The 15875-nt window shown below is 41.2% G+C and overlaps 1 protein-coding gene across 6 annotated transcripts in view; it reads left to right on the top strand.

The window, feature by feature from the left end:
- Positions 1-15392, top strand: part of AGPAT4 (1-acylglycerol-3-phosphate O-acyltransferase 4) — a 133264-nt gene extending 117872 nt beyond the window's left edge. For all 6 annotated transcript variants that reach the window (XM_038395610.2, XM_043511259.1, XM_043511255.1 and 3 more), the window contains one exon: positions 12997-15392. In XM_038395610.2, coding sequence (XP_038251538.1) covers positions 12997-13088 — 92 coding nt within the window. In that variant the 3' untranslated portion in view covers positions 13089-15392. The remainder of the gene's footprint in view (positions 1-12996) is intronic.
- Positions 15393-15875: the final 483 nt, after the last annotated feature.

Here is a 15875-nt window from a genome sequence, read left to right as displayed (position 1 = left end):
AATACCTTTAAAAATCTGGGTCTTTAGTGACTTAGTCGAGTGATTCCCAAGGTGAAGCCTAGGGCCTTAACTACTACATCATCTTCTCTCCCTGAACAATAAGGGAGGAAGGGACCAAAGAAAGCTGATTATGGTACCACAAATACAAAAGAAGCCCTTTGCTTTTCTTTCCTGCCTCATCCTCACTAGAGCACTTTGCTGGTTCCAGCAATTTAATAGGCTAGTTTAATAAGCAGGTTGCTGAGACTTCTGTTTGAATGTGATGCTCATCCACAGGATTGGTTTTTAGGTCTCTACTTTGGAAGTTTGAAAAAGTAATCTACAACCGTTCGCTGCAGCCAAAGCAAGTGAGCAAGCTCCCAGGACACTGAGATGTGGTTGAGGGATGTAGTGAAGCTAGCAAGATTAATGAATTGTTACTAGCAACAAGTATGGTATGCAAGTGCCTTGCAGTCACATTTTGTGTGACGCTGCAGGGTTTAACCTTCAACAGGGATTTGAGAACCTATTGTCTTTCACAGCAGCTCTGCACTCCTCTGTGTTTTAATGTTAAAAGAAACCTGAAATTCAGGGGAGTTAGGCACCAAGGGTTGTTGAATTTCAGTGGGAACTGAGGGACTAATTCTCTTAGGTTCCTTTGAATAGCCCAACCTTGGAGCTTAACAGATAATTAATGACAACTTGTAACCCCTGTATTTATTGTGAGGAGGGAAAAATCCCGTAGCATGTGAAACATAGTATCAATTGATTTGGGGTGGGACTGGTTCATCGTGCTGTTGAGATACCCAAAAGATACTGGGCTGCATCTGAGCCCCAAAAGGTGCAAGCTTCATGGCTCATTAGGAAACAGCAAGCTCATTTAAATTGAGGGTTCAGAAAGGGACAGGAGTAAAAGAATACTGAGCCTTATAGGATACAATATCTCCGGTTTTATTTTTAGTCAGTTACTTTTGTTTAATTTACAGGGCTATACTTTTCCCTACAAATTCCAATGTGTATGTATTTTATCTTTAATTGGCAACATCTTCAGTCACATTCTGCTGGGACACCTCAATTTTAGCTCATCTGGTCACACAAGCTGTTGTAGCCAATAGCAGAGCTCCAGTAACAGTCCTAGAAAAACTGTCCTGTTTTCTGTGTATTGAGGATCTCTGCTATGAACTTGCTACACTTGCTCCTATGGAGAGGTGCCCTAACATCACATAGTTGTGGGCCCCTATCTTTTGCAATAGCTAAATAGTCCGCAGGGTGGTTTTTTAAGGTTTTGTTTTTGTTTTTTTTTCCAAAAATTTACTAGCCAAGAGGAGATGATGGAACAATACAAAACTACATTAAATCTCATGACCCTCTGCACCAAGTAGAGCTGTTTATTTGGCAGATCCAGCATGTAATACATCCATACTATATTTGCACAACCTTAGCTTCTCTGCCTTCATTAGCAATGTGAGTCAGAGCTCTAGTGCCCAGCTGAGTTAACATATCTCCGCCAAAGGAAGCTTATATTATTGTAAACAGCGATTAGTGGAATGTACTGAAGGCAATTTACCATTGTTCATAGCCTAATGCTGTAATAGACTTTTAAAACTGATAGGTATATTTCATCCTAGGATGCAGTTCGTTCTTCCATTCTACTAATGAAAATACCTTAGATCAAAAGGTGGCATCCAGGATACGCAGGTGTATTTTTTGTGTTTATGATTGTTCTGTGTCCCATATTTCACAGATAAGCTTCCTGATTCTGGACCACCCGAGTCCATAATATCTGATCACAGATTTACTGCACTCTGGCAAAGCAGAAATTTCAGAGCCAGGTTTGTCATGTATTTCTGTTTTATGGGCTCAAGGTAAGAGAGCTAAGATGAACAAGCATCCTGTGAGGGGAAAGAGATGAGAGGTATTTGAGTGCTTCTCTTGCCTGTAATCCTCAATTCTGTTTCAAACCTTTCCCTCTTTCTCTTCCAGACGCATTCTCTGACCAATCATATTATAGAATAATAAAAGTATTTGCTTGCAATCTTAGCACCTGGTGTTTTTGAAGAAAAGAATTGTATAAGAGAAATGGCTGATTCTATGGTTGAATCAGAGCAATATCATAGTAGACTAGCAATTATTTATTGCTCCCATCATTATAGTATCTTTAATTGTCTTGGGTAGATGGAAGCAATAGATAACTGGACTATATTTAACTACATCAGTTCAGCTTGAACTCTTCAAGCCCCCTGTGTGATTTTATAATTCCATACTGTGAATGCTGAGAGATCCCCTCTCACAGTTACACAAAAATAATCTTGGTGTTTGTATGGGAATCCCCTGTACCAGAGAGCAAGCATCTAATTGATTTAGGATCCCAAAACACCTAAATTGTATTTTCAAAGGTGACCAGGAGCCTAAGTCTCATTGACTTTTGGTGAGACTTAAGCTCCTAAATTACTAAGGCACTATTGAAAATTTTACACTTAATTCCTATGGTACATCTACTTAATGGGTTAGAACAAGAAATGAGGGCTGATTAAACCAAACTCTGGTAACTCTATTGGAAGAATTAATTGTGGTTATTGACTTCAGACAGAACACAGGACTGGGTCATGTTCTGAATTTTTGAACTTGGTATAGAAGAGAACAGTTCTTGTTATATCCAAAGTGTACTCTTTGTTAGTAAAGAAGCTGTCAACAGTATTTCAAAGGGGAAGTTGATTTCATATGCAGGAGAATAAAGGATTGCTCTTGGGTTTTAAGGGGGGAAATCGCTCTTAAATGTCTAATGCTAAAAAGATAACATTTGGGCTTTTTGACATGGCTCCAGTTCATAAAGTATCTTTTACAGGCAAGAGAATTATACAATTCAAAACAAGCATGAGTAATAATGAGATCTCTTAAAATCCGCATGAGCTTGTGTACGTTTCTATTATACGTGTGCGAGTGCTGTCGCAGGACTTGCTACCATTGGCTGCAATGGAAACAGGAGTGGATCACAACTGACATAACTCCCAACAGCTCCCAATATGAACTGTAACAAGGTTTTAAAGGTTAAAATAAACTGTTCTATGTGGTAAAACTAGTGTTGTCATGAATGTACCCGAGGGCAGAATGGGCCCCTAGTATTGTCAGTAAATTAAAAACCACCTAGTCTGCCGAAGCAATTAATTTGTGACCGAATGAAAACTCTTTTTGTGTAGTTTCACTTTCCGCATGCGTAGTTGCACGTTTTGTGCATGCAACTTAGCCACACAGCTTTGAAAAAGTTGCCCTTCTTAAACTCCGATTTCTGTATATGTTAACTTTTTTTTATACTATTCAGGACTAAACCAAGTGGAAATCTTGATGAAGCAGCTCTGGTTGTTCAAATGCTGTTGCATGTCAGTTATGTAAGCTATATGACTTACATATGTATTGTAACATAAACGTGGAACTTCCCTGTACCTACCGAGAATGCACCGACACGTTGCTTACAGCAGTGGTTATGCTGAAGAAACGCCAGGAATTAACTGATGAGGGGGGAATTAACATATTTTTAAATACTGTATATTACTAAATAGGATCTGTACTGAGACTCTTTTCTTAGTACTAAAACCAATTGCACAGAACAAAGATCACAGAATTGGCTCAGTCTGACAAGCTTTTCGATCCCTATTAATAGATTCACTGGCCAGCCAATCAAAAGCAACTCCCTAATGGCCTTGTAAATTGGTCAACTGGTCTGGGGCCATAGCCACCCAAGCTGAGTCCAGCTCCCTCCTTCACACTGCTCTGGGGCAACCTTGTCCTGGTTTACATCCCTTCCCCCTCCCCAATTGGTTTCTTGGGGACCAACTAGCCATAGGCTTCCCCTCTATCATCGTCTGAGATAACTTAAACTTCCATGGCAAATTAGAAAGGCTGGAATGACGTAGCAGTCACAGCCTGGTTACTCCTTCCCCTTCTTTAATGAGAGGCATGTGTTCCTATCATTGCAGCTGGGTTTTTTTATTATTATAACCTTAAACGTGACTGAGTCACAGCAAGATGGGAAATACCCAAGTTAGCAATTTTCTTTTTCACAGGAGTGTAGTAAGTCAATAAGAATGTTCTGCAGGAGAACAATAAAAACACCTTATTCCACCTCTCCTTGACACATGAGGTATATGTGAGAGAGAGAGAAAAGATGATTTCAAGTGTTACCTTTGAAAAGTATTGCAAATATTTGAGTCTGTAAGACCAGACCCTTTAATTTTATTGTAACTTTTGCTTGTAATTTTGAATTGACTCAAAAACCAGTTTTATTATAAGCTACAACGGAATTCAGAAAATGCCAAAGAATTGTACTTGTGGTTGAGAGCTCTGTTAGAGAATCCTTTTCTGCGAGTGCAGCACATTGCACTGTTGGCTCTGTTTAAATTCTGGTTGCTGTAGTTCACATTCTGCCTACAAAAAGCATGTCTTAGAACTGTCAGAGTTGCATCTTTCATCCCTGGTTGTCTAGAAGTGGAAATTTAAGAGAAATATGAAGAATAATCTTACAATATGTGAAGGGTATTGAAAAAAATTGCACAAATGTAATTTTTCCCCCTCTCCATGCATGCACATCATGACAAATGTATATTAGTTTGGAATGTCCAGGTTCTTTTTTGTAGAATTATTTTTAAGTCTCTCAAAGTGGGGGGGGGAGACTATAGAATATAGCATAAATGGGAAAAGTCAAACTCTTAGATAAAATATTTGTAAAATCAAACTTAGGAACAGAGAAATTGCTGACTCAGACCAGTGGTCCATCTAGTCCCATGTCCTATCTGTCTCAGAAAATGGCAAGTTTCAGAGTAGCAGCCGTGTTAGTCTGTATTCGCAAAAAGAAAAGGAGGACTTGTGGCACCTTAGAGATTAACAAATTTATTAGAGCATAAGCTTTCGTGAGCTACGGTTCACTTCATCGGATGCATTTGGTGGAAAAAACAGAGGGGAGATTGATAAATACATTGATATACATGATGGCACTTTCTACAAGCCATTACCCTCTGATCCCACCGAGAGTTACCAAAAGCAACTACACCATCTGCTCAAGAAACTCCCTGAAAAAGCACAAGAACAAATCCGCACAGACACACCCCTAGAACCCCGACCTGGGGTATTCTATCTGCTACCCAAGATCCATAAACCTGGAAATCCTGGACGCCCCATCATCTCAGGCATTGGCACCCTGACAGCAGGATTGTCTGGCTATGTAGACTCCCTCCTCAGGCCCTTCGTTACCAGCACTCCCAGCTATCTTCGAGACACCACTGACTTCCTGAGGAAACTACAGTCCATTGGTGATCTTCCTAAAAACACCATCCTAGCCACAATGGATGTAGAAGCCCTCTACACCAACATTCCACACAAAGATGGACTACAAGCTGTCAGGAACAGTATCCCCGATAATGTCACGGCTAACCTGGTGGCTGAACTTTGTGACTTTGTCCTCACCCATAACTGTTTCACATTTGGGGACAATGTATACCTTCAATTCAGTGGCACTGCGATGGGTACCCACATGGCCCCACAATATGCCAACATTTTTATGGCTGACTTAGAACAACGCTTCCTCAGCTCTCGTCCCCTAATGCCCCTACTCTACTTGCGCTACATTGATGACATCTTCATCATCTGGACCCATGGCAAAGAAGCCCTTGAGGAATTCCACCATGATTTCAACAATTTCCATCCCACCATCAACCTCAGCCTTCACCAGTCCACACAAGAGATCCACTTCCTGGACACTACGGTGCTAATAAGCGATGGTCACATAAACACCACCCTATATCGGAAACCTACTGACCGCTATTCCTACCTACATGCCTCTAGCTTTCATCCAGATCATACCACACGATCCATTGTCTACAGCCAAGCTCTACGATACAACTGTATTTGCTCCAACCCCTCAGACAGAGACAAACACCTACAAGATCTCTATCATGCATTCCTACAACTACAATACCGACCTGCTGAAGTGAAGAAACAGATTGACAGAGCCAGAAGAGGACCCAGAAGTCACCTACTACAGGACAGGCCCAACAAAGAAAACAACAGAACGCCACTAGCCATCACCTTCAGCCCCCAAGTAAAACCTCTCCAACGCATCATCAAGGATCTACAACCTATCCTGAAGGACGACCCATCACTCTCTCAGATCTTGGGAGACAGGCCAGTCCATGCTTACAGACAGCCCCCCAATCTGAAGCAAATACTCACCAGCAACCACACACCACACAACAGAACCACTAACCCAGGAACCTATCCTTGCAACAAAGCCTGTTGCCAACTCTGTTCACATATCTATTCAGGGGACACCATCATAGGGCCTAATCACATCAGCCACACTATCAGAGGCTCATTCACCTGCGCATCTACCAATGTGATATATGCCATCATGTGCCAGCAATGCCCCTCTGCGATGTACATTGGCCAAACTGGAGAGTCTCTATGTAAAAGAATGAATGGACACAAATCAGACGTCAAGAATTATAACATTCAAAAACCAGTTGGAGAACACTTCAATCTCTCTGGTCACTCGATCACAGACCTAAGAGTGGCTATCCTTCAACAAAAAGCTTCAAAAACAGACTCCAATGAGAGACTGCTGAATTGGAATTAATTTGCAAACTGGATACAATTAGCTTAGGCTTGAATAGAGACTGGGAATGGATGAGTACACAAAGTACACAAATGTACACAAAGTAAAACTATTTCCCCATGTTATTTCTCCCCCCCCACCCCACCCCCCACTGTTCCTCGGATATTCTTGTTAACTGCTGGAAATAGCCTACCTTGCTTGTCACCATGAAAGGTTTTCCTCCTTTTTCCGCCCCCTGCTGCTGGTGATGGCTTATCTTAAGTGATCACTCTCCTTACAGTGTGTATGATAAACCCATTGTTTCATGTTCTCTGTGTGTGTGTATATCAATCTCCCCTCTGTTTTTTCCACCAAATGCATCTGATGAGGTGAGCTGTAGCTCTCGAAAGCTTATGCTCTAATAAATTTGTTGGTCTCTAAGGTTCCACAAGTACTCCTTTTCTTTTTAGAAAATGGCAAGTTTGAGGTGCTTCAGAGGAAGGGATGAGAGATGTTCCATAGGGGAAGTTTCTACCTAATCCCATTATAGCCATGAAATTTCAAGTACCCCTTGGGGAGGAGAATGGGGACGGGGCTAACTGTGAAGCTGTAAGTTACCGTGGATTTGTTATAATACCATGGTGGTTGTACCACATATTGCTGCCTTTGGCAGGTTCTCCTCGCATTGATGAACTCTTTGAGCCCAGTCTTCCATTCTTTATTCTTTCAAAAGTCCTTCAGTTTTGCCTGAGCGAGAACTCGGGCTACTTAAATGGACATTTTAGATCTTAAAGCAACTCTTTCCTTGCATGAAGAGGGTAAAGTGTAAGAGACTGCACTCCCTTCGCACCATATCCATACTTAATAGTGGGTGGGGGATCTGGGAACAAAGTTATTTGTGTGGCTGGAGTTGGAACTCTATCTATGAATCCAGTCCATAGGCTGGGCTGTAGTAGCAGCTGTACCCTGTCTCTGCATGCTCCTGGTGCTGGGCCTTCCATGCCCCAAACTTAGAGTTTTTGGACAAAACCCTTTTACTCAGTTTGCTACTGGGCTCAGGTTGAGAACTTTAGTAAAGAGAATCTGACCTTTTGGGATTAAATATGAGCCCCTGTCCATGCAGCGTTGCCTTCAAAGGTTCAAGTGCTGTGCTATTACTTCTTTTCCTTTCTGTCCCCTCCACCATCCCCAGGCAGCTTTTGGGATCCACCTCCTCCATATAAGCTCCTCAGAATTGAGCACTTCTTAATACTCTCTTAAGCGTAACTACCTCACCCCTGTCCAGCCCTGTCATCCTTCTAACTCCCATCTGTTGTACCTTCTTCAATTCTGCAGTAGCCTTCCTGTAGCAGGTATAGCACTGAGCCCACCAACTGGAGTTTTTCAGCTCCACATGCCGATTTCCTCTTTCTCTGTTGCCAGGCACTGCGGTGATGGTTTGAGTTTCTGTCTTGTTGTTATCCCAGCTCACGTGTCCTACTCTGGTTCTTCCTCTCCACTCTCTTTCCTAGCTCTTGACCATTTGAAGCCAAAATCATTGTTGCCATTTTGTTTTTGATTGAACTGAGTCCTCGTGTTACAGACTTTTTCCAGTCCGAGTGAGAGTGCAGCCTCTCTCTGCATGAGTGAGGCTATCTCGAGGCAGCTTCTCCCTTCCCTGCCCTGTGCTGCTTCAGCTGCATCACTGAGGACCATGGATCTCACTGTGGGCAATAGCTGCCTGAAAGGGAGCAGGAGGAGGTGGGACTGGACATTTCATTCCACCAGTCCTTCACTTGTGATTTTGCTCCTCTATATTTTACCCTAGCACACTCTCTGTATACAACATTTTAAAAAGAAATACTTTAGCCTAACTTAGCCTTTCATCCAAGCAGCTCAAAGCATATTCTATATCATCAGTGAACCTTGCTACACCCCAGCCAGGTGTATTATTATTTATTGGTGATCTGTTTTACAGATCAGTAAGATGAAGTGCAATGGGCCAAATTATCCATAGACTGACTCTCCATTACTTCAGTGAGGATGTAAATCAGTGTAGAATTTGGTTACATGGTGAGTTGGGGGGAAAGCTGGGAAAAGAACCAAGCAGTCTTATCTTCACCTGATCCAACTACTACAGCATCCTGTTGAAACCTTTTTTGAAGGTTCAGGTAGATCATCTGTGGCTTCATCCTTGAAAGATCAAACTGTGTTTGAAAGGAATTAGTTAATTCTGATCTTCCCTTTGAATCCATATTCACTATTGTGGTGCTTATACATGTCCAGGTATTTTCCTCTTTGTCTGTAATCAATGACTTTACAGTCTTTCCCTCTACTGAGGTTAGCTGTAAAGGTTTGCAGTTTCTGATCTCTTTCTTTAATGCCTTCCTAAATGAGGGTGTCTTGTGAGCTTATTTCCAGCCTATAGATCCCTCTCCTGAAGAAGTTTGGAAAAATCCCTATTGTACCTTTATTTTTTTTTTCCGTCTCTTTTTAGAAATTGAGCCTGTAGGCAAAATATGCCCTTTTGACTTTCCCATGTGTCTTTCTCAACATTCTGTAGTTTGATAATCTGGCTCTTTCAAATTTCTTTTCTTCTTCTTCTTCCTATTAAAAAGGCAGATGGGTATTTTAACAAGCCAGACAGTTCACCTCCTTGGAACAAGTTGCCAAGAGCACAAAACAGGAGCTGCTGTAACAATTCAAACCTTTTAGCATTTGCCAGAGAGGCTTGATACGCAATCTCAGTGGATTGCACGTTTAGTGGCTTCTGGCTGTATACAAAAAGATTTTACTTCATTCAGCTACATTTCAAATGAGCAACTCTTGCCAACCATTGTTGGTCCTGTCTTGCCTATTTGGGCAAACCAGTCAGGGAATACTTCCAGCAAAGAAGAGACTTTTTGGTTATTTTAAGTTACTTGAGTGACCTTGACTGTAATGTGGACAAGAGATAGCCACTGTTTTTGGTCATGCTGGTTGTATTTTCTCAGGTTGGTTAGGGATGTGCTGATGCTTTAGGGAAGAATGCTGAGTTATTTCTTGCTTTCTTCAGATTGGTACAAAAATCATTAATTCATAAGCAACTTGGTCAGTATTTATGGAGTCTTCCACGGACTTCAGTGGGTGTTGGATTGGGCCCTAACAGAGCATGAGAGCATGTATTTCTAATAAACTGTGCATGAGTGTGTGTGGATGTCTCTCTCTCTTTCTCTGTTCCTCTGTCTCTCCTTCTCTCCTAGACTCCGCTTGGTGGCTAAAAGACCTTGATGAAGGCTTGACTATAGTAAGTGAAATCATTTGAGCTCCCTAGGGTTGCCCATAAGACTTCAGAAAATGATTCATGTTTGGGCTGGCTGATTCGGGATATGTTGGTAGTGTTGAGCTTTTCATCAGAGAAGCCTTTTCCTTCTTGTGGTGATGCTTCTCATAGGCTTAGTGCTATATGTTTGCCACCAATTGGGCTTTTCAGTAAAAACAAAACAACCCTTGCTCGGAGGTTCATATTCGGATATGAGAGGAACTAATTAAATGTACAGGCACCTGCTAATGATTTGTCTTTGAATGATCTTAATGAGGGGAGGTGTCCAGAGAAGATTCCAGCTGAATAACAGTGCATAAATCCCAAGAAAAAGGGATTTGCAAACAACTGCATGGATGCTGGAGAGGGGAAATGGAATCATATCTGTCATTCTGGAAGTAAGAGTTTGAGCATTTTCTCCTGCAAAATATCTGCAGGAGCAGGCCAAGCGTGAGGACTCCCCTGTTGGAGCCTGTCCCTAGTCTTTTCAGTGGGAAGAGGAGGAGCTTGTGTGACCATGTAAAGTCTGGGTTGAATTGCCATCCCTGTGCTTGGGGAGTGGGAGGCAGGGGGAATAAGGTTATTAGTTGATTATTTTTGAACTACTGTCAAATCAACTTGTGCTTCTTCCTGTTATAAACCATCTAGGGAATTTCTGACCAATATGTCCAGTTTTCTTTGATCTTATCCCCACGGAGGCAAATAGCAAAACTTCCCTCTAAATCAGTAATCCTCTAAGTTAATGATGTAACTGCACGCTCCTTTCCAAGACACAAAGTGAAATCTAATGTTCGTATTTAATACCTCCCTAGTAATGCATATCCCATCATAATTTCAGATGGGACATTTCCAGGGCCCTGTATCAAGAACCTTTAACCTGTTCTGCAAATGCTTTCCTTTCACTTTACTGTGTAGGATACTGGGAGGTTTTCTTTACACCTGGCTGGCATGTTGTGGCAGTGGGGGAGATGTGATACCTGTATCAAATGGCTCATTTATCACTCCAGTAAAGGGAAACATGCAGTAATGATTCCCCATGAAAAAGTCCATTGTGTTGTAAGAGGGGAAATCACTTTTTAAAGCTGGTGTTGATTAAAGTAACATGGGAAAGTTTCTTCAGCTTCTGTTTTTCTTGGTTGATTTGATTGCTGCTGCAGCATCTGATGGGACCAACCCTGAGAAGGTCTCCTGTTGACTTTGGGACCTTTAAACACAACTGTTTAAGTATGACTGTTTTTCTTTTGCATTCTGAGATAATAGGTCAGTTGCTCTATGTCCAAGGGTGCCCCAGTACTGGCCCTGATCTGATACAAAGCACTTGAGCGTCTGGCCTCTGCTACCATGTGCAGGATGTTTGGACTTGGGGAATTTGTTCAGTGTTAATTCTTCTGGTGATAAATTTGAATTTAATGATGCTATTGCAAATGATGATAGAAAAATAATGGATACAAAGAATGGGCAGGGGCTTCCCCTGTCACTTTCAGCCAAAATCACAACAGGGGCTGGGCTTTTCAAAAAATCAGTAGGAATAGTTTCATGATTGCAGTAGGCTTTGGATCAGGCTCCAAGTGTCATGGCTGTGCACTGAGACTTGTGCTCCTATGTCACTTGAGCGTTAGCCACCAAGATATCTTTATTAAGCTTGTCCTTTTAGAGACAGATTCCCCTTTCTACAATGAGCTATAGGAAGCAGTGATCACATCTGAAAATCTTTTCAATGCAGCCTTTGATAACCTATCAGTCTACAAGGGATACTCAGAGAACACCACACAGGCTAGAGCAATGTTAGCTGAAAAAAGTAAGATATTTAGCAAAGATACCTCGATGTGCTTATTATCGAGTGTGAGGGAATGAGGGTTTCCAATGCACTTTAAATAAGTCTCTAAAGAAGGAGGAGTACTTGTGGCATCTTAGAGACTAACAAATTTATTTGAGCATAAGCTTTCGTGGGCTAAAACCTACTTCATCAGATGCATGCAGTGGAAAATAGAGTAGGAAGACAGACAGATATACACACGTGCATGCACACCAAACTGGACAGTCTCTACATAAAAGAATAAATGGACACACATCCGATGTCAAGAATTGTAACATTCAAAAAACACTTCCATCTCTTTAGTCATTTGATTACAGACCTAAAAGTCACAATACTACAACAACACAACTTCAAAGAGAAACTGCTGAATTGGAATTAATTTGCAAACTGGACATCATTAAATTAGGCTTGAATAAAGACTGGGAATGGATGGGTTATTACACAAAGTAAAACTATTTCCCCATGCTTATTTTCCCCCTACTTTTACTCACATCTTTGTCAACTGTTGGAAATGGGCCATCCTGATTCTCACTACAAAAGTGTTTTTTTCTCCTGCTGATAATAGCCCCCCTTAACTGATTACTCTCGTTACAGTTGTATGGCAACACCTGTTTTTTCCATGTTGTGTGTGTGTGTGTGTAGATACATCTTCCTACTGTATTTTCCACTGCATGCATCTGATGAAGTGCGTTTTAGCCCACAAAAGCTTATGCTCATATAAATTTGTTAGTCTCTAAGGTGTCACAATACTCCTTTTCTTTTTGCAGATACAGACTAACACGGCTACCACTCTGAAACCTGTTTAAACAAGTCGGTTCACTTTTTGTGAGAAATGAAATTCCTTTCTAGTTCAAATGGATCATATTAATACACTCGCTCCTTCAAATGCAGAACATTGAAGCTGACATTGGACTTTAACTATTGAAATGTGGTTAGTTCTAAGCACATTCGTAACTGTGGCACTCATTAGTGCAGGAACAGCAGTAGTGTTCTAATATGCAAAAGCATATAAAGTATCTTATGGACTGAAGCATGTCCAGTGTTTGCAAGGGCTGGGTTCTATTTCCACAGCTCCTGCTGAACTGTTGTCTTCCACTGGGCACGTCGCTGGCTCTGATTTCCTGTCAGTGAAACAGAGTTAATAGTTATCTTCCTTTGTAAAGCACGGAGATCTATGGATTAAAAAGTGCTTTATAATTACTATTGTCAACAAGGTAATACAGCAGGTCTCGTGTTATCCTCAATAGCCTTTTAAAACCTCTTCTGTGTGGCTTACATGGTAATCGCTACCTCGTGGCAGTCAAGTTTTACGTAATTTTTTTTCTTCTCTCGCTACAGCTTCTGTTGGTGTCCGATGGATGATAGGAGTGACTGAAATTAACAAGGGCTCTACCTATGGCAACAATGACAACAAGCAGAAACAAATGTAATAGCTCCAGAGAGAACAAATGCAACTTCTGAAAACTCTTTACTTGCACATCATGCTCCTTCAAGTGAGGGTGGGGGTGAGCGTAACTGAATTTGTGCTCCATTTTGTTTCCTTGGAGCTGGGGCTAGATTTCAGACTTGCTGAAAGGTGTTCTGCATCTCACCTCTCCAAAACAGGTTGGCCTTTGTTTGTTGGTTTTCCTATGAAGTGTCTTACATTTGGAAGAAAAGAAAATCTAGTGTGATATAAGCAGTTGGCTGTGGGGGGGGGGATACAGGTTTTTCTTAACATGCTGTAAGGAATGGATCATAAATGGTGGTAATTAAAATGGAAGTTTTGTATGTCTAGATCATGTTACCAATTTAATGACCATAATCTGTTGTTTCAATATACTTTGCTCAATTAAAGAAATGACAAATTGAACCAAGCCCCCTGCAGGAAACGGGTCTCAGCAGAGCTATTCCAATATTGGTCCTATTCATACAATGAGATCCACTCAGTCCCTGCACCTATTAACTTGAATGGGACTGAGTATGAGGGTCTGTCCCTCCAGCTCAAACTGCAAGAGTAGGGTCTTTGTGATGTAACTGGTAGTAGAATTTGGCCCAGTGAATTTTGAACACAGCTGTGGTGTTGAGACATGACAAATGTACCTACTATACCACCATTTCTTATAATTACTAAGCAGTTTTGGATTAGCTTCAGAGCACTGATGTATGCAATGATTAGACTGAATACTGTTTACATTTTGGGAGAAGTAAAAGATCATTTTTAGCTTACAAAATACTTATACATATGGGCCTTTACAGTGGTAAGAAAGAAAAGCAGCTGTATGTCCTTCAACAAAACAAGGTTGGGGAATCATTTCCTTTTGTCTCTTCTGAGAAATAACTACACTTAGCCTCAGAGGGTGCAGTTTAAGATGACTTGAAGCTAGATGATTTCCTGAAGTGTTAATTTTTTCTGGGCATGCCTTCCAGTTCAGAGTCCTATAGAGTTAATCTAGTTTCCAGAGACAAAACCTTACTGCCTGTAGTGATTCCTGTCCCTGGCCCTTTGGAAAGAATTCTGTCCTTCATTAAGCTAGGCTTGTTTTTATATCCTAGCTCTGCTGCCTTTGTGCCCTCTTGGTTTTTAAACATCATAACCTGTGGAAATTGCCTCCTTTTTAAAAAGTTTTTTGTAACCAGTGAATACCTGAAGGTCACTAGTCACTTGTTCTCCTAGATTTTGGCATAGTGCATTTCACCAAGCCACAGCTTCTATCTGTATTAGGGAATTTAGTGAAAGCTTCTCAAGCAGTTTGATTTGTAGCAGATAAGAGTGCAGTGGGAGACTCAAAGAAACAGTGCAAAGAAATCCATGAACAAGGTATTTGCTGTTCAGTAGTTGAAATGTGACTTAAGAGAGCAGAGATGAATATGTCTAACTTAATGAGGGTGTGGGTAGTACTATTTTTTAGTAGAGGGGTAGTTGCAAGGAATGGGTTTGAAACGCATGGCTGTTAGTCTGAAGGAAGGAGTCTGAATGTCTGAGGCAGATTGATTTTGCTCACTTTACTGGTATCTAATTGCTGAGACTTCAGCGTTTCCTGCCCCCACAGCCTTAACTAGCTCTTAGTGGGAAAGGGTCTTTTAAACTCACTGCTAAGGATAGCCTATTCCTTCCAGATTCTCAATATTCAGTGAAATGAAGGTGAACCAAGATGATATAATTGCAGGCTTCCTTAGGCCTTTTCTTCATTATAGAATAGGGTAACTTCCTTGTAGATACTGAAAATAAAGGCTACTCGCATGCTTTTGCCACGGTACATTACGGGTGTAGAGAAGAAGAACAGAACTACCTGGCATACTGCACCAGTGCTATACAGAAACCCCTTAGGGTATGGCTTGACATGAAGGGAACTGCTGCCACCACCACTACCCCTACTGCTGCACGGCCTGTCCTGGTCATTTTGAAAGTGAGGGCAGGAAGGGAGAACTCTGTTTAAGCCACCTTAGTGGTGCAGATAAAATGTATGGTTTGGTAAAGGAGGGGGAGGGTTTTTTCAAGTGGGGCTCACTGCTGAACAGCAAATGTGTATTAGTTCAGAGGCACACAACCCTTGTATTTAATGTTAATATGAAAATGTTTATGTAATTGTGGAGTGTTTCTTAGTACATATCAGTTATTCTGAGTGAGAGAATTAAAATAGATTAGATTAGGCTAAAGCACTTAAATCTGTCTTTCATTCCATGCACTCCCAGAAGTCCCCTTGATTTAACTGGGAATTTTAGATGCACAAGGAACGTAGGATTGGACCTTCCCAAACACTACATAAATTTAAGTGATTATCCTGCCCTTGCTGCTGAAATCAGCATTGTACTTCTTGTGGCTTTGCTGGAATGCCTGTAAAAGGTACTTGCCAAAATTAAAGTCTGGTTTATTGTATTAAAAGAATGACATATTGTCTTAGACATCAGTGTTTACTTCCCCTCCCCTGAGCAACTTATGTTTTACAACTGCCTTAACAAAAGTAGTCTTAAGTTTGTTTATACAAAAAAAAAAAATAAAGTTAGAGTGCAAAACTTGTCTTTGAAATGCAAGGAATTTTTAATGCAACTGATGCCAAACACACACTAGCTGAGGGTTGCTTCACTCTGTATCTGCAACCAACTGGGAAGGAAAATGTGAAGGCTGTTAAAGTGAAGTGAAATTTTTGTTTTGTGTGTTTTTCAAAACACCTCTGAGCTTCAGGTGGACAGTGTGACTTTATAGGCTGTCCTATTGTTTGTAAGGCGTGGTGATG

Source organism: Dermochelys coriacea, chromosome 3 (genome assembly GCF_009764565.3).
Source record: "Dermochelys coriacea isolate rDerCor1 chromosome 3, rDerCor1.pri.v4, whole genome shotgun sequence".
NCBI classification, from domain to species: Eukaryota; Metazoa; Chordata; order Testudines; family Dermochelyidae; genus Dermochelys; species Dermochelys coriacea.
This window is presented reverse-complemented; position numbering and strand designations above follow the sequence as displayed.